Source organism: Branchiostoma floridae, chromosome 4 (genome assembly GCF_000003815.2).
Source record: "Branchiostoma floridae strain S238N-H82 chromosome 4, Bfl_VNyyK, whole genome shotgun sequence".
Classification (NCBI taxonomy): Eukaryota; Metazoa; Chordata; class Leptocardii; order Amphioxiformes; family Branchiostomatidae; genus Branchiostoma; species Branchiostoma floridae.
Genome location: NC_049982.1, coordinates 33049517 through 33068395, shown reverse-complemented (window position 1 = coordinate 33068395; position 18879 = coordinate 33049517). Strand labels below are relative to the sequence as shown.

The window sequence follows — 18879 nt, the reverse complement described above, 5'->3', positions numbered from 1 at the left end:
GAATTTCTCCCTTATCCTATATTCTATTTACCGTAGGACATAATTACAAGACCCATCAATCACTTCACCGCCCTAGTTCCCTGTCTTCTGTATGTTACACCAACCGTGCATGACAACACAAGCTATGATAATGCATCTAATGCTGACAGGGTTTGGTTCATTTTATGAGTGAAGACTGTAAGACGTGAGACTGATTTCGAGTTATCTTACTCCAGATATACAGCCACATCCTCCCATCTAGCACTACTTAAATACTTGATACAGAAACTGAAGTTCAGTTTCTGTATCAAGTATTTTTTACTGAAGCATCCTTTGACGACACCCCTTTTGAACTTCGAAATGGAATAACCTAATAAATCGTCGTACGGCTATATTTCTTGTTTGTACGTGCCCTTTATGGTAACAACAACAACAAATGACGCTGTCAGAATCCATGAATTCTTTATGATCCAGCCACTACACTGCCAGGTTTTGTGCTAGCTACTATATCTAAAGAATGCGGACCGTCGTGATTTTTCTGCTTCTTCTACTTCTCTGTGTGCAGCTCCGGGAAGGTACGTAACGCCGGTTTACTTTTATCCGCGGGGTAACCTATATACATTGTTTTTTCACAAACAGGGTATTAAAGGATATCAAGTCGACGGATGGTGCTTTCAAACTGCGATATTATTGTATACTTGAAAATAAAGCACAGCCCTTCGACTTGGTATCCCTAAATACCCTGTTAAGAACAACGGATATAGGTTACACCACGGATAAAGGTGAACTAGCGTTAACTCGCGGTCATATGGATGCTCGAAAATAATGAGAAATGGGGGAATTAGAATGCGGACGCGGGGATGCCTTCTGTTTCGTTGATATTTGAAACGAATTTGCTCTTGTTTTCAATGATCCCTGTTATTTTTATTTGTGCCTTTAGAGGATTTTTTTTCTATTCATTCGCGACTGTTTGGTACTTTCTTTTTTGAGAGCTCTTCATACATTTGTAAATGGTTGATAAATACTCCTGTTGTTTTATCTACATTTTTGTATCTTAAAAGTGGTAATTAAAATAACTGATCACCAACATTCAATAAGTTATTGACGCATTGTCTTGCTTTGTGCGGTGTGTTGTGTGTGTTGTAAACACAAACAATACAGTGGATCAACATAAATATGGAATGGAATAACATTGCCCCTAGCCAGACGTTTAGAATGAAGTTACCTTCCCGCTTCTGTCTGTATTGACCACCAGGGACATGCGTCCTGTCATGCTACTCGTGTGCTGAAGAGTTCAGGTTTTACTTCTATGACACCATGTGCATGAGTGAGGTGACCAGAGACAACGCAACCCTGTCCGACTGCGGCTCGAGTTCACGATATTGCATGGTACCGCTTGTTTGTTTATTTTAGTTCACCAGGGGTAACATATCGCCTTTTCTAGGCGCTTTTCAATGTGCCCTGGGGGTGGGGTGGGGGTGGTGGTAACCCCAGACATACATATAAATCTGTATCAATAGAATAAGAAGTAACATTATATGAGAAAATAGCTGCCAGGTTTATATGAAAATACCAAAGACAAATAGACAACTACAACCATATCTCCATGACATATTTCAAAATATTTTTAAAAACTTTTTTAAAATATTGTTTCATCTTTCCTCATTGATTACACAGATAAAGCTGTAATTAGCACTGTCTATTTCACTCATGATGAAGTCCCTTCATTTGGTAGAATCTCATGTTTATATGTTGTAATAAATTATGCAAATAGCTTGAACACTTACACAATGTATACATAGTGGTGTGCACATTTAACTAACTTAATCATGTCACAAATATGGAGGCCATTTGCATACTTATTATCTGTTGATGTTTAACCTTCCATAAATTATATACATTTACATTACGTATGAACATCTTAATGATAAAAAACACACGAATTTCAAATTTTCCTCATTTACTATGCACATCAACTCCTATTTTGCATAATGTGCATATGTCATTGTGTAGATCTCTGTCTGAACTACCTGCATACTAAGTATCATGGCAATTCGTCGTTCTTTGTTTGGTTTTCCTCCTTGACACTCCAAAAACAATGCTTATTTTTCATAGAACTTCAAGCAAAGACGGTGATAAAGATAGATAAAACTACTGCAATTCAGAAGGAATACAATAAGTCGTTGTGGTAGTTTTTTTTATTACAATAGAAGAGAAAGTATGCGTAAATTTGGACTAACCCCCGTAGTATATGGAAAGTTGCGCTGCGGGAAAATGTATCTTAAAACTTATAATATATATAACGTTGTGTCGCATCAGTCACCGATAGAATTCAGACGTGGCAATATCAAAAATAATTAGAAGGCTGATATTATAAGTAAGACTGCGAGCTGTCTATCATAGTACATTTTACTGTGGATTGTCCTTTGTATGATAGCGATAGGAGCATTCTTTTTGACTATGTTAACTTTGAAGTTCATCTGTGTTGGTAGAAGTCATTCTTGAAATAGTTGAACTGTAAATTCCAACACAAAAATTGGACTCAAAATTTTCGACTGCACAGCATCAGCATTTGGCTATATGTTAAGTTAAGTTCTCCACTTCAGATACTTGAATAGTAAAGAGAAATTATTTTATATTCTTGACAGCTTTTGATAAACCAACTCTAACCAACCATACAGCTAGCTACATTTATGCAATTACCAAGAAGCGAGAGGAAGTCGAATGTCTTAGAATAGATTAGACACACATATGCATATATAGATGTGTATGATTGTTTCCATTGTTACATATATATGATTGTTACCTTGTGACCTGCACTTAGCCCAGTGGGGCAAAATTGCGCAATGAATGTCTTCATTCATTAAAATGACATGTCAGATGCTGCTATAATGATGACAACTTCTGACATGATGCCATCTCTGTGTTTCTCCACAGATCGAACGGACCAAGACTAACGGTGTGGTGTTAGCGTTTTCCCGCGGCTGCTCGGAGACGTGTTACTGGGGCTGCAGAACCTCCGGGCTCGGCATGACCACCGAGGTACCACAGAACATACATGTCAGGTGTTCCCGGGGTGTAGCGATACGCAGCTGCTAGGGGTGGGTACCGGTACAGAAAATTCAGGTCCGGTTCAGGTCCGGTTCAGGTCCAGTCCAGTTCCGTACCTAAACCTGGACCTGCTTCAGTAGTCTCTATCAGACTCCCTCGGAGTCGCTGGAAAAAATCGTAGAAATGGTACAAATAGAGGAGTATGCCGGCCAGAGGAATATATCCGGCTAGGCAACAGTAACGAGACCGCAACAGTAACGCGATCGCAAGCTGTTCCCTGGCCGGTTATATTCCTCTCTATTTGTTCCATTTCTACGATTTTCCAGCGATCCGGAGTCTGGTAGAGACTACTGCTTCAGTGCGTGGACTTGTGAATGTATTCTTCTGTATAACATTGACATTTAATGCACTATATTCCCACATCTACATTATTTTTTCATACTTTGAGCAGTTAAAAACGGCCCAGAGACAAGTCCACAAGGATATTCCTTATCATTGGAACCCTAAAAAATTAGGCCTTGATCAGGAATCGTCGTGCCACTTGTTTCTGCGCCATCTTTAACGACTCAATTGATGACAAAATGATGTCAATGTGCTAAAATAGTACATTAGATGTCAATATTATACAGATTACCTTATCCAGATCATTTCCACTTTCAACGATCTAATATTGCTTACTGCTATCTCTATTTGCAGATTTGCACGTGGTGTTGCAGTGGGAACGGCTGTAACTACTACAGCCGGGCCGCTGGCCTGGACCGGACACGTGCTGCACGTACAATACTCACCACTGCAGCGGCGGTTTTAGTACGACAGCTGTCTCTTTACTTATAGGACATATTAGTTTTACTTATTGTACTTATCACTGATAGCATTGCATCGTCGTTTACTTCGATTTATGAACCAATATACATGTCCCTCCTCCTTTATACCTTTGTTCTATCCAGAGCTTCTCACAATACACAACCAGCCTCCAGAACAGAGAGAAAAAATCGGCTGCTGTAGGCTGTACTAATGATAATATTGTCTATCATTATCATCATGTATTTATAATCAGGACCAAGTGCACTTGTTATTGTCTATACTGCTCTCTAGTCAATAAAAGGCCGTTTGACTGATGCTATGTAACACTAACAGTAATTAATCAAAATCTGGAATGTTGCAAAATAATGGTAGTTCATTGTAAGCTTTCAACATGGACGGAAAACACTAGCTATATAAGATACAAAGGCTCTTATTTCTAAGACTGATGTACTAAAGGGAAAAAAATATCTGTCCACTAGCCATAAATTGGCTAAAACTAACAAAAAAGTCTGGAAACTTGAGTTTGATTGTCTTATATCTAATGTTGCTTTTTATGATGGGCATTGTGATTTTATTTGAAAAAGTGTAAATATTTGCCTTACCGTGGTCACAGAGTCTTACTTTTGTTCCTGTTCCTTTTGAAACACAACTCATACTTAGATCATACTGGCTATTCTGTAATTTTAGAACCTAATATGCATCTTAATGCATGTCAGGCCCTGCCACTGGTCTAACAAGATTCTATGGATATTATTGAGGTCACTTGAAAACAAAAACAACTTCTATAAAGAACAACTCCGACTGTCACAGCAGGATATGTACCAATAAACAGCAATGCCAGTTTATTCATAAAACAGAAGCAGCTAGTACAATGTATCATATGCCACATCCAGCGCGACAGAAACTTAAACAGCCGAACAAATAGTTGATAAAGTTGTTTATTCTCTAAAATTTGCAACGGTACCGCATCTTCATTCATCCTATTGCAGCAGACTGATCCTGACTGTACATCATAATTAGCAGTTCAACCAATGATAACATGGCAATTTGCTGTTCGACCAATGAGAGAGCAGCTGTATTTCCATTAAATACATGTATTTGCAATACAGGTATTTGCAGAAAGGTCATTTTCTCCTAGGGAGGACAGCAGGTCTCTGGCCAAAATGCCATGCAACTGACCCCAAAATGATTTTACATTAGCTGGACTGATGTAAAACTAGAATTAGAATTCAGCCTTGCAGTGGGAGTAAAGACTTGAAGATTGAAACTTAGGTAAATGAGTTTGAAGTGATTGTATTTGCATGGCTCCATCATGTGTTGCAATACTAACTTCATTTGGTGGTCCCTCCCTAAGGCAATTTATATTATTAGATATATATATTTCATTTTCATACATATTATTTTTCATAGATATATATACATTATATTTTAAGTAAGTCAAATCAAGTCATATTTCATTTTGGTACAAGATAGCTTTTTTTCATTTGTCAAATTCTTCTTTGCCAATTACATGTAATGTTCAATTGTCATGTAAAAACAATATCTTCTGTCAATGTGTCAGCCAAGAACATTTGCTATGATCATTGCAGTCAATCACCAAGAGGTAAAACCAGTAAGGCCATAGCAAGTAAATTTTATGGATGACATCCTCTGCAGAGTGCAAGAATAATGAGATAGCGCGAAAAAAAAAAAACAAGATGGGTAAAAAAAACAAGATGGCTAAATTTTCAAAATAGACACCATAAACGTCGTAACAAGATTTGAAGTGGAAAAAACGTGGCATCACAACTAACAAGGCATTTATATCTGTATCGAAGAAGTAAACTAGGGCCACACCAATTTAATTTCTTGGTTCACGGATTCGCTCGCTCCTATTTTTTGAAAAAAAAAATAAAAATAATAATTACCACTCATTTATTTTCACCATTAATGAAACCATTTACCAACTTTCTGGTGTAGCAAATTAGCCTTTATATTATAAGCTCCTTAAAATGTGGGTATTATTATTGCAGTTACATTTATTCATTCATGAAGAATGGGACAAACATAAAAACTGACAATACTTTTGTAATTTTCAATGAACAGGTGCTGTTACTGTACAGTAATTAGTGGTTTTGTACTTTTTTCAAGCTGAAAACTTTTTATTGTCTTTGTTTTGGATTAGCCCTTACCTTAACCCCAACCATTTTACAATTTTTATTTTTATTTTTATTTCGCCCTTTCGCTCCATATTTTTTATGAAAAAATCCGTGAACCAAGAAATTAAATTGGTGTGGCCTAGTGTAGTAAAACTAAAAGTGATACTAGTGTGGTGCACTGGTATCACTTGCCAAGCTGGCAACTACGTATACATGCATGGCTTCCATATTGGGGGCACTTTTACAACAATCCAACAAGTTTCACTTCTGCAACTATAGTCATGGCTACCTCCCTAGTGTCATCTCTACAAGTATGATTATTATGTTAGAACACGTTTGCCTATATTGATCTATCTGACCATCCCCGAAGAGAAAAAATTTTTTTTTTTCTCAAATCAGGCGAAAATTAATGCAAGCGCTGATGTCATCCATAAAATTTACTTGCTGTAGCCTAACACAAAACATTGCACAGACATCAACATCTAATTTATTTGCCTGAAGATGTCTTTAACAGTTTTCTTTCTTGCAAGTTGTTCTGCTGTGTTCCCTGACCGGTCCGTGCCATCCACCGCCCCACTGGTCAGCAGCACCCTGACACACTCGGCGTGCTGACCGCCAGACGCCATGTGCAGGGCCGTCCGACCTTTGTCGTCCTTTATGTTGACATTTGACCCAAATCTCACTAGAAGCTTTACTGCATCTGTTTGTCCTTCTTTGGCTGCAAAATGCAGCGCGGTCAACCCACTCCCTGGGGCAGGGGTGTCCACAGGGATGCCATGTTCAGTCAATAGGTACCTGGAATATAGAACATAGAGACATCTTTATTCTAATGCAAAAAGTATAGAATGAACCAACTATCCAATCCATGTTTGCATTCTAATTATATAATATAAAGAGATAGATAGATAGATAGATAGATATAGATGGATGGATGGATGGATGGATATAGATGGATGGATGGATGGATATAGATGGATGGATGGATGGATAAAGCGGTTGTGGAAAGGAAGGTCTAGTTTGAAAATGATTCACTAGGAATTTTCCTAAGCTTCTGCAGGCTGTGTATGTTTGTGTGTTTGTATCATTGTTTGTTAACAATAAAACTCGAGGACCTGTAAACAGTTCTGCAAGGTATTTAGTAGATATGTAGGAGTCACAAAAAGGAAGGTCAAGTTCGATAATTGAGCCTCCTAGTGGCTAGTTATGGTACTGCAGAGCTTCAAAATTTAACGTCACATTCTCTGCAACTACCATGTTCATGTTTTAGTGACCATGGATAGGTCTTGGAGTATATAAATAGTGTAAGTTTGGACCCCCTAGCAGCTTGTTTTGAACTGCAGAGGGCATTTTTTTTAACTGTTTGTTATTAATTCCCTATGCGGTAAGTGGTATTAAATGCCCTGTGAAACCTATACTGTTCTTAGTGTAAAGTGGACCTATGCATATACCTGACAGCTTGTATGCAGCCAGCCTGGGCAGCCAGGTGCAGAGGTTGCCGACCCATAGTGTCCAGTTTCTGGACATCAGCTCCGTGTTGTTTGACCAGCAGCTGTGCCAGGTCAATGTTGTCGGCTCGAACAGCATCCATGAGAGGTGTACTTCCACAGCTGTCAGGTGTGTCAGGTGCATAGTTACATCTGTGCAATGGAATTCCTTAATTACGTTTTTATATCAACAGTAACAGCTTTCACATATGTTTATATATACTATCACCCTGTATCCCAGCCCTCCCATGGGTTGGAAGACGGGTGATCCAACCAATGGGAGGGCTGGGATCGAGGGTGACTAGGAATACACCTTGTCGCATTTCATTTACGAGGGGCGGTCAATAAGTAATGCCCCTGACCCATTTTCCATAGCAGGAGATTAATGAAACTTGGCACAGTTTTCAGTCTTTCTCTTCATAGGAAACACCCAGAGTTATGCATTTCTCCCATTGTTTGATCCATCTCTGGACACCGTTTTTGTAGGACACCCCAGGTTGGTCCTCCAACAGATGCCTCATCAATGGCAGAAGAGGGACGACCAGGTCTTGGAGCTGTTTCCACAGACTTCCGGCCATGTTTGAATTCAGGATGCCAGCGTTTTACAAGGTCATATGATGGGGCATCATCACCATTAAGTTTCTTTCATTTCACCAAAAGTCTTCTTTGGTGTGCGTCCTTTCAAATACAAAAACCGGATCACTGCGCGACACTCAACTGGTTCCATTTCACACCTGGTCCATTTCACACCTGACTCAGTTCAAACACCAGTAAATCAGAAACCACAATTAGTTCAGAGCTGTTTTTTGCAACATAACCTATAAAGATATGATTCATTACACATACAAAATTTCATCTAGATCAGACAACTGGAAGTGGGTCAGGGGCATTACTTATTGACCGCCCCTCGTATGTCATACCCACCAGAGGAAACACACATTTCAATATGAACTGTGCCAGAAGTTGAGAAAATGTAGCATCCTCCAACAAAAATTGTAACAACATCGAACTTTTGGCAGTGGCACATGCAGCACACACAAAGTGAGTTAAAATCAATCAATGGAAGTCCATGTAATATATATGTTGAAGCCTGTGCAATACTGTTATACAGTGAATATATGTTATACCTGGGCCGTGATAACATTCCAGATTTTATAGAGCAAGTGATAACGACCACTAGTAGGCCAAGGGATAGGTGAGGTGAGGTGAGAATAACTTGGGTTATCAACTACTGTTATCACACAGGCTTCCATAAAATTACCTTACCACACTTTTGTGTGCATTTTTTAAATAATTTGAATACTGGATTCGCGTGTTGGAATTGCTGCTGTTTCAATTTTTGTTTTATTCAATTTTGCATTGAAACATGTGTGTTTCTTTGGAGGGTATGATATGGATAAAATCTTGATCTCTTGATCTTGATCTTGATTGGGTACTGGACAACGCCCCTCAGTTGGGGCAAAGCGTCCAGGGGGAGTGCTGCGCCTTAATGTTCCCTGAGGCGTTGGAGAACTGCCTCCTTGAACTTTGGAGCGTCTGTGATCTCCGTGACCTCGTACGGTAGAGAGTTCCAATCTCTCACGGTTTGTGGGAAGAAGGAATGTTTGTAGCAGTCTTTGTGAAAAGGTAGAGCCTTGTAAGAATTTGGGTTTGAGTGTCGCGATTGGCGCGGTACAGGCTTTAGATGAGTTTCGACCGGCAGGGCTACTTTATGGTGTCTTGCTTTCTGTAGAATTGTTAATCTATTTGCTATCCTTCTGTTGCGTAAAGTGTCCCACCCCAAATCAGAGACAAGTTTGGTGACACTATCATAACTATGATACGAATTTGTGACAAATCTGGCCGCTCTTTTTTGAATGGACTCTAACTTAGCAATGTGCTCTTTGTGGTATGGATCCCAGGCAGCGCTGGAATACTCTAAATGCGGTCTAACAAGGGATGTATATGCATTTGTTTTGACTGATTTGGGGCAGTTATAAAGATTGCGTCTCACAAAGCCTAACGTCTTGTTAGCCTTGGAAGCACTGTACTGTATGTGTTGTGACCAAGAGAGCTGGTTGTTGAGTGTGACTCCTAAGTATTTGTGGTTGTTAGTCTCGGCTAGAACATGACTTCCTAGTTTGAAGTCGTAGAGTTTAGGTTTACGTTTGTGGGTATAACGCATAACAAAACATTTGTCCGGGTGTAATTTCATCTGCCATGTGTTTTGCCATGTATCTAATGTATTGATGTCCTCTTGTAAGAGGGTGTGATCTCTGTCACTGTTTATCTCCCTGTAAATGACGCAGTCATCCGCAAAGAGACGGATGTTAGAGTTGAGGTTGTCGGCTAAGTCATTAATATACACTAAGAACAGTAGTGGTCCGAGCACAGTGCCCTGGGGCACTCCAGAGACTACCTCTGCCCACTCTGAGTGCTCGCCCCCAACTACCACTCTTTGTTTACGATTTTTGAGGAAATTAGAGATCCAGTGGAGTACCTTACCCCTAATACCATAATTTTGGAGTTTTAGGAGTAAGCGATCATGAGGTACTTTGTCAAAAGCTTTTGCGAAGTCGGTTATAATCATATCTGTTTGCGACCTGGTATCTAAAGAATGGGCTAAGTCAGTTGTAGTTAAAATAAGTTGGGTTTCACATGAACGCTTTTTCCTAAACCCATGCTGCTTGTTAGATAATATAGAGTATGTGTCAAAATGATCCATCATCTGTGATTGCACTATGTGCTCCATAACCTTACTACAAACACATGTGAGAGAAACAGGACGGTAATTTGCAGGATCAGTCCTGTCCCCCTTTTTAAAGATGGGAGAGATATTGGCATGTAGCCATGGGGAAGGGATTTGGCCAGTTTCAAGTGATTTCTGACAAATAATAGTCAGAGCAGGGGCTAACTCAGCAGCTGCTAGTTTGAGGATCCTTGTTGGTAGGCCGTCTGGTCCACTTGCTTTGTGTGGATTCAGATCTTTCAGGAGTTTGGTAACTCCGTTTACATTGATGGAAAAGTCAGGCATAGTGGGGATAGAACTACGGGGGAGGTGGGGCATGTGTTCATCCTCTCGTGTAAAGACAGAGCTGAATTGGTTGTTAAGGATGTTAGCTTTGTTTCTGTTATCTGTTTCTAGCTTTCCTTTCTGCTTAAGACTAGGGATCCCAGTTGTATCCTGTTTTAAGTGTTTGATGTGCGACCAAAACTTCTTGGGGGAATCAGAACATATAGAATTTACATATTTACGGTAGTTTTGTCTGGTAGTCTTTTTTGCTCGTTTGCGAATAGTGCGGAATTTAGTCAAGTTCTCGGTTGTTGGGTTTTTACGATAAGAGTTGTAGGCTCGCTGTTTTTTCTTATGTATTTTCCTAACCTTGTTGTTAATCCAAGGTGAAAAATTATTATTGTTAACAGTTTTGGATGGGACATATTTATCCATCACTATCTTGATTTTGTCCACAAATTCATTATAAAGCTCTTCTGTTGTGCAGTTGTCAATGTTCCGTTTAGCTAAATTATTACTGTATTCCTGTAGCTCAGTTCTTATGGCGGTTTCATCAGCTTTTTTCCAAAGTGAAACACGCCTGGGGCTTTGTTTGATTTTCTTAGGTTTAACATTAACAGTAATAACTGGGATGCCATCATGGTCCCCTATACCTGGGATCAGAGAACAAGTTTCAACAAGTGATGAATTATTAGTTAAGAAAAGATCAAGGGTGTTATTGAGACGGGTTGGTTGATCCACAACCTGTTCGAGCCCAAAGTCATGTGTTAACTCTAAAAAATGTTTAGAAAGTGCACTATAGGGAGCGCTTGGGCTCACACTTAAGTTGTTCCAGTCTATACCAGGGAAATTGAGATCCCCCCATAGCCATACTTGGCCACCTTGTGGTTTAATCTTGTTTAATGAGGCTCTCAGTTTATCTACAAAGTCAATGTCTTTTGCATAAGTATGAGATCTGTAACAAGAACCAATTGTAATCGGTTTGGCTCCGCAGCATAGCATACTCAAATACAACACCATGTATCACAGCATACTCAAATACAACACCATGTATTCTATATTGATCACCTTTGTCCCAGCCAATCGCCTGGTCGGATCACCCTCCAGCCTTTTCACAGTCGGGCTGATACAATATATACCGCATTGATTACATCTACCAGTGCGGAACATCCCTATCGTACGTTATCCCGGACCAGGTACAACATAAGTACAATCATATACACATCATAATGATAATCATAACTATCCATCATCACAGCATACGTGTTAACTTTCTCAAACTCCCCAGGTAAGACTCGCATCAGAATAAGAATGACATGATTATCCTGTACTGTAATCTATTATTGGACTAGTCTTTCACACAGCTCAATGATTCAAATGATATAAATCTTTTTGCTGTCTAGAACTGTTCCGGAGATGGAAGCAGCTAGTTCGTGGCCTATGGCCAAGGATGGGCAGTAGGCCTAAGAAGAAGAAGAAGAAGAACTGCTCATGCTCAGAGAGAAGTCGTGTTTGACTGTGACCAGGATTTGGGTTGAAAGTTAGTGTTAAGAAAGGAAGCTGTGTGTGTGTGTTTGCCTGTTTGTGATCAACATAACAAGAACATTTGGATGGATCTTTATAATATTTGGTATGTTGGTAAGTATTGAGAAAATGAAGAAACTATTACTAAGTATTAGATTATGGCCCACTTGTAGCTTTCTACATTACTGCTGAGAGCCTGAGAAACATCTGGCTTTCTTAACGGCACTGAACTTTAATCCAACACATTCCAGCAAATTCCAAACTGAACCATGAATAAACAAGCGGGCTTTAGCGCATTCTGGAAACTGTTTAGTGCATTGTTTACTATGTTTCCCCGGCCAATGCTACACATGCATCGGTCTGCCACTTTCTGTTGTGTCGCGAGAAAATAACATTTCAAAGACAGTGTAACTGATAGCAAGTCCTTTGGGATTCTATTCCCAGTGGAACTTTAATCCAACACAATAATATAACAAGGCTGTTTATCTATGGATTTCATATTTACAACGACAAATTTGTATCAATCGGCAGGCACTTACTCAAGGTTAAATTGGCAAATCGGCATGTCGGTAAACTGCTGATAGACGCGATCAAAACACGGCCCCAAAATGCATCAACCAGTGGCAAATCCGTTCTGCTGTTCTACTACACAGTTATGACGTATTTTGAAACTTTTCATCCGTTGTTTGGTTAGCAAATGGTGGCAAAATACGTTGTTTGTGAATGGTTCCCCAAAAATATAACTGCAAAACACAGTACAAACTCCCTACAGCACGTCCCCCATGTTGGGCTGTAATGGTATCGCCAGTGAGATCCGTCCTACTGGCCTTTGGATGTGATCACTTTCAAAAATAGGGATGAAGCGGCGTGCTGAAATATGATTCAAAATGGCGCGTGTTCGGATTTCCACTGAATTTGTGTAACAAAGCCTGGCCCTGTACTTTAAAGAGGGACACTTCAAGGCATGTTGGTTGTGTTGGATGGACAGTTTATTAATATTTCGCTATATTTACTGTGATGATTAATGTGTAAAGTGAGGACGAAGAGTAGGGTTGCTTGAAATTACAATCGCTGCCCTCCTCACACGGCTTGATTAACAGCATGAAAACATACCAGAAGATTGATTAACTTGTCGCTACAACATGCGATCTTTGTGAGCTCAAACTTACAAGGTTTTAAGTCGTATACCTTACTTGTCTTGTAAAGCACTCAAAAGAATTTGCAAACCGGAGCTAGTTTTTGACTGACAGATGGGTTCTGAAAAGTGTTGGATTAAAGTTGCGTTGGATTAAAGTTCATTGCCGTTACATTAATATCTTGTGTTCTTGATATCCTGTGGTTATGATTTTTGAGCAATAGGTCTTGGCTTTGGTGTAGGTTCAGGCATCCCAGCAGCCTTTGTTGGGACTGCAGTGGGCCTTTTTGTTGTTCTAATGATGTTACTGCCAGCACGGATTGAAAACGAAAATCACCCTACCTCTGCAGCAAAACCTGTGTGGCCCCCACACATCCATGTAGAGAAGCTGTGTGCAGCGGAGTTCTACCATTGGTGCTGACTGACTCCCACAGGGTACCGTCACAGTCCAGCAGGTAACTCAGGATGTCCACATCACCCTCCCTACAGGCGACATGGAAGCAGTTCCAGCCGTCTTTGTTCCGTATGGTCAAGTCAGCCCCAGCATCCCTCAGTAACTGTACAACAGTCAGGTTGGTTTTTGTGCAGGCAAGCATGATGGGAGTCCAGTCAGCTCTCTTCAGTACATTGATTTGAATGCTTCTGTTTGATTTTAAAAGAATTAAAAATGAAACACAACATGTACTGTACATATCAATATCAATATCATCAAGGAGGGACATCAAGGTGTGTGGTCTAACAAGGGTGGACCCACTGGACAGGGCCACATGGAAGCATAGTGTGAAGACTTGCTGACTGCTGCCTACCCCTGTCAGGGACCCCAGAAGCAGTATAATCTAAAATGGATACTACTACCACTACTACTATTATTACTACTAGCAGACTTCTGGCACTGCTAACTTTACTTAGGGATGTAACATTACGGTAAATGCAACATCAGAAATACCAACTGTTACCAGAAATGCAAACTTGACAGGCTAATGTGTTCAGAACACTGTGTTTGCTCACTGGAACAAAGCGTTTTTGTGATGTGCCATATTGCCGTCTTGTCATGATTTTTTTGTGCTCAAACAAGTTTACATCTTTAGCATCAGAGGAACAACAGCTGATAAAGCAGATAATTTTGAGGAGTATACTCCTCGTGGAAAATGGTTACACAAATGCCACTGGTCTCAAAGCCACTGGTGATCCTATGTATTAACAGGACTAGAGAAGGAATATATTAGTTAACATGTATAGCATCAGTGACAAAGGTAATCAATAATATTAGCATGTAATAGATGATGGTTAATTCTTTTACCAGATTAATATCAATTAAATCTAACAAAATGCATCGGAAATAACTGTTAGATAAATTACTGGTAGTAGTGTAGCAACTATTATCATAATAGCCAGACGTCAGACGACGTTGATCAATATCAGATCAGGCTTCACTTTCCTAAAAACCAAGGTCAGTAATACTTTCATTTAACACTAAAAGATAATTAAGGGTTAATGACCCGCCCCGAGGTGTATATGGTGTCATAACGCCTGGTCCTTTCCTATAACCACTGAATAAAACTGGTTTTATGAGGTGGTTACAGCAAAGGACCAGGCGTTATAACACCATGTACACCGAGGAACAGGCGGGTCATTAACGTTATTATCATATAGCCTACATAAACTTGCAAACTCCTGTATGACGCATAGATCTCTTGGTACTAAACGTGTGAATACCGTTGTCGAATTTATGAAAATTCACATTTGTGCTTTGGTACATACATTTATAAGGAGATTACAGATTGCATTTTGAAACCAAAATTTCCACAGAAAATATTCGAAACACTGCAGTCTTTGCCTTTTTAGAACAACAAAACTCATTATCAATGTTAACAGAAGGAGCCATCCCCCCTTGCAGTCTGTACTTATTCCCTCTGCTCTGGTATGTTTCGCTCCTTTTGATTGGCCAATGCCTGCATTTCCTTTACTTTATTGTGTGTATTGCTCATTCTGATTGGTCAGAATGAATCAACACCGGCACGATTCATTCTGACCAATCAGAAGGAGCGAACACACCGGCCTGGCCGGAATCTATGTTGACCTTGAACCTTGAACCTTGAACGTGGACATCTTTGGGATGCCTTCACGGGTCGCAATGGATCCTTCTTCTCCACTCAGACTTGTCTTCCATGAGGGAGCGAAGCTCAGCTGTGGAGATGTTGTTGATTTGTGTGTCCCTTTTAAGGTTGTTAATGAGGGATGTCCGCATTCTGCCCCTTCTTCTCTTTCCCTCTGTTGGTTCCCAGAGGATAAGCTGGTTAGCGACCAGTTCTTTGTGTCTGACACAATGTCCGGCCAGCGCCATCCTCCGTTTCCTGATCTTATAAGAGAGTCTAGGGAGGTCACCGTACAGTGTGGTGTTCTTCACTCGGTCCTCCCAGGAGACATTTAACACCCTTCTAAGCATCCTGGTGAACATCCCGTCGAGCGACTTCTCGTCTTGTACCGTCAGAGTCCAAGTCTCCGAGCCGTACATCAGTACGCACTCAACTGTGGAGACAAAGAGTCTTCGCTTGAGTTTGTTGTCCATGTTGGACTCCCACACTCTTCTCATGCCATGGAGGGCACTCCAAGCAAGGGCTTTTCTTACCTGGATGTCATGCGCTGATGTAGCAATCCATCCACCTAAGTATCTGAAGTCCTTAACAACCTCAAGCTGCGTGCCAGCAAGAGAAGATACTTTCTCGTCGGACGTGTTGTAAGCCATGACTTTGGTCTTTTTGGCGTTCAGCTGTAGACCTATCCTCCTACAGTGTCGCTCCACTTCAGCGAGGAGAATACGGGCCCTTTCTGCTGTGTCGGAGATCAACGCCAGATCATCCGCAAAGTCAAAGTCTGTCACCATCTGTGCTGGGACACGCCGGCTAGCTCTTCTCTTGAGGGTGAAACCCAGTTGCTCTTCTCTTCCATCAATGGCACATCTGAGGGCGTAGTCAAGAGCGACTATAAAGAGGAAGGGTGCCAGTGTGTCGCCTTGCAACACACCTGCCAGTATTTGGAAGGTCTCAGTGTCTCCATCTGTGGTTCTGACTTTGGCCCATGTCTGTGAGTAGGTTGCTGTTATCGCTGACACTAGCTTTTCAGGTACTCCATAGGCTCTCAGTATGTTCATGAGCTTTCCACGGTGGATTGTGTCGAACGCTTTCTTAAAGTCTATAAATGTCATGATGCAGCTTAGGTTGTTGGAAGTAACCCCCTCAAGCAGACGTCTGATCGCCACTATCTGACCCACCGTCGATCTCCCTTGTCTGAAACCGTTCTGTGTGTTCCTCAGCAATGGGTCCAGTACGGGTCTCAGTCTGTTAAGCAACATCCTGTTGTAGAGTTTCAGCACGAGGGATATCAGGCTGATACCCCTGTAGTTGTCTGGTTTTGACAGATCTCCTGATTTCGGGACTGGGACAATGATGAGCGTCCTCCAACTCTCTGGTATCTCCCCAGTAGCGAAAGACTTGTTGATGAAGCTCAGAACTATGTCATCAAGTCCAACGTACTTAAGAAACTCAGGAGTTATGCCGTCATCTCCACAGGCTTTCCCACACTGGATTGACTTCTTGGCTACTGCATACTCTGCTTCTGAGAAGGCTTCTTCAGAGATGCAAAGCGTCTCATAGACTGGGTCGATCGGCGTATCCTCTTCGCTTATCTCTGGAGGGCTACCTAGCAGGTTGCTGAAGTGTGTATGCCAGAGAGATACACGTTCTTCCGGACTACTTGCTTTCAGCTTGGATGTCTGTGAGCTACTACGGCCTGTGATGTCATTGATTAACTTCCAAGCTGTGCCAAGTTTCGAACCCTGGTGTGCTCTCTCCACTTCTTCAATTCTGCTGGTCAGGTCTTCTTGCTCAATGATAGCGTAGGTGCCATACAGTTCCTGTCTTTTCTCCTTGTACTTCTCACGAAGCAACTTGCATTTATTCGCAGACAGGTACTCCTGGTACGCCTGTTCAACCTCTTCTCTCACTGCACAGACTCTAGGGTCTAGACACTTCCACCTTTTCTTCTGTCTTGGCACTTTCCTCAAGCACTCTTCAGTTGCTGTGGCGTTAGCTGAGATGAACTTATCATAGTCTGATGTCTGTCCCCTTTCATCTTCTTGCTGGAGTGCTTGATAGTAGTTCCTCACCTCCACAGCATAACGCTCTTGGAGGTCCTCGTCTACTGCTAGGTCACTCCACTTGTACTTGGGCACCTGTTTGTTTGTGTTGGGCTTGCTCTTACGCAGTCGTAGTGACACATTTGCTGTGACTACCCTGTGGTCAGAGTAGAGTGAGCTGAAGGAGCTATAAGCCTCACAGTTGGTCACACTGTTTCTCCATTTCGCTCTAACAATGATGTAGTCAAGCTGGTGGTAGGTATCCTGTGGTGACCTCCATGTCCACAGTTTACCTCTTCGCTTTTCAAATACAGTATTGGCTGCAATCAGTTGGTAGTCTTCTAGAATCTCTAATAAGCGTTGACCGTTGTTATTCGTCACTCTGTTGTATGTGTGTGGTACATCGTCCATGCTTAGCCGTGCATTCGAGTCTGTGAGCAAAGCTAGAAAATCATGATGGGCCACACCTTCTATTGCTACACGCAGTTGGTTATAGTAAGCGTCCTTGCTGTCATCTTCAGCTGCTTCTGTCGGAGCATAGGTGACAATTATTGTCATAGCTGGGTTTCCTCTTAGTTGGACTTTGATGATGCGGTCTGACAGTCGCTCGACACTTATGAGGAGATCTTGAGCAGTCCTGCCAAGTATTATACCCACTCCTCCCGTTGCTGCCTTTGATTCGTTTTCCCAGGCTGATGCGGTATACAAAGTGTATCCGAATGGTGCTGAGCAGCTGTTTATTTCGTTCCTCCTGTCTTTTCCATGTTTCCATTTAGTCTCCTGAATATCTATGTTACTGCGTCATATATATATATATATATATATAAACCAGCGTGGAACGGGGCCTTCTGCTTGGTCCGCGGCGCCTAGCTATATGATAAATTATGAATTATGAAGCATAATAAAAGGCAAGACAAAACATGGACGTCTGCTGTAGTACCAACCAAACTGGCAGGGGCCATATAATTCACCCTTGACCTTGTAGTACAGCCGTACAACCAGATGATACCTTCCTCGGAATCGAAACGGGGTCTCCCAGGTACGAATGAAGTTACGAATACATTATGTACTAGGGATTCAACTAGTAGGGCCTACACCTACATAGCCTGGATACCAATTTACCCCAGCCCGATCTCAAACGTCAAAGTATAGTATCTATCGTGCACGATAAATACTTTGAGATTGGGCTGGGGTATGGTATCCAGGCTAACACCTACAGTGTCATCGGTCTTCATTTTGCTGCAGATGTAGGTACAGGTGTTGGCCAGACTTACCTGCTGATCAGATACCTGACACACTCAGTCTGTCCCGCCTGTGCCGCCTCGTGCAGAGGTCTCTTCCCATCCACATTCCCAGTCTCCGGACTCAGCCCGCACTCCTCACACAGGTACCGCAGTACGGACAGGTGGCCGTGTCGCGCCGCGTAGTGCAACACCGAGTCGCCGGACTTCCTGTGGCGGGTGTCCAGCAGCCTGTCCGGGCACGGTGAGGAGGCGAGGAGAGCCCGGATCTTCGGGAGATCTCCCTGCTGGGCCAGCTGACACAGCTCAGGCATGGCCATGGCCATGGTGTTGCTGAACACCGTGGGACAGTACACTCACTAGGAAGGGGTGGTCTACTTTCAATATAATAATATC

General features: G+C 41.6%; 2 protein-coding genes across 3 annotated transcripts; one reads left to right on the top strand and one right to left on the bottom strand.

Moving 5' to 3' along the window:
- Positions 1 to 319: 319 nt before the first annotated feature.
- LOC118414717 lies at positions 320 to 4440 on the top strand. The gene is made up of 4 exons (XM_035818914.1): positions 320 to 554; positions 1235 to 1368; positions 2917 to 3021; positions 3727 to 4440. The coding sequence occupies exons 1-4, from the start codon at positions 497 to 499 to the stop codon at positions 3862 to 3864; spliced, it is 435 nt and encodes a 144-aa protein (XP_035674807.1). The 5' UTR covers positions 320 to 496; the 3' UTR covers positions 3865 to 4440.
- Positions 4441 to 6361: 1921 nt separating this feature from the next.
- LOC118414125 (ankyrin repeat domain-containing protein 16-like) lies at positions 6362 to 18855 on the bottom strand. 2 transcript variants are annotated; one of them, XM_035817927.1, is made up of 4 exons: positions 18517 to 18855; positions 13450 to 13746; positions 7421 to 7609; positions 6362 to 6767 (listed from the first exon to the last, which is right to left on the bottom strand). In XM_035817927.1, exons 1-4 carry the CDS (start codon positions 18807 to 18809, stop codon positions 6455 to 6457), a joined length of 1092 nt encoding a protein of 363 aa, XP_035673820.1. In that variant the 5' UTR covers positions 18810 to 18855; the 3' UTR covers positions 6362 to 6454. The 2 variants fall into 2 exon arrangements, with proteins under 2 accessions (XP_035673820.1, XP_035673819.1); XM_035817926.1 differs by having other exon boundaries at positions 13450 to 13749; positions 18517 to 18853.
- Positions 18856 to 18879: the final 24 nt, after the last annotated feature.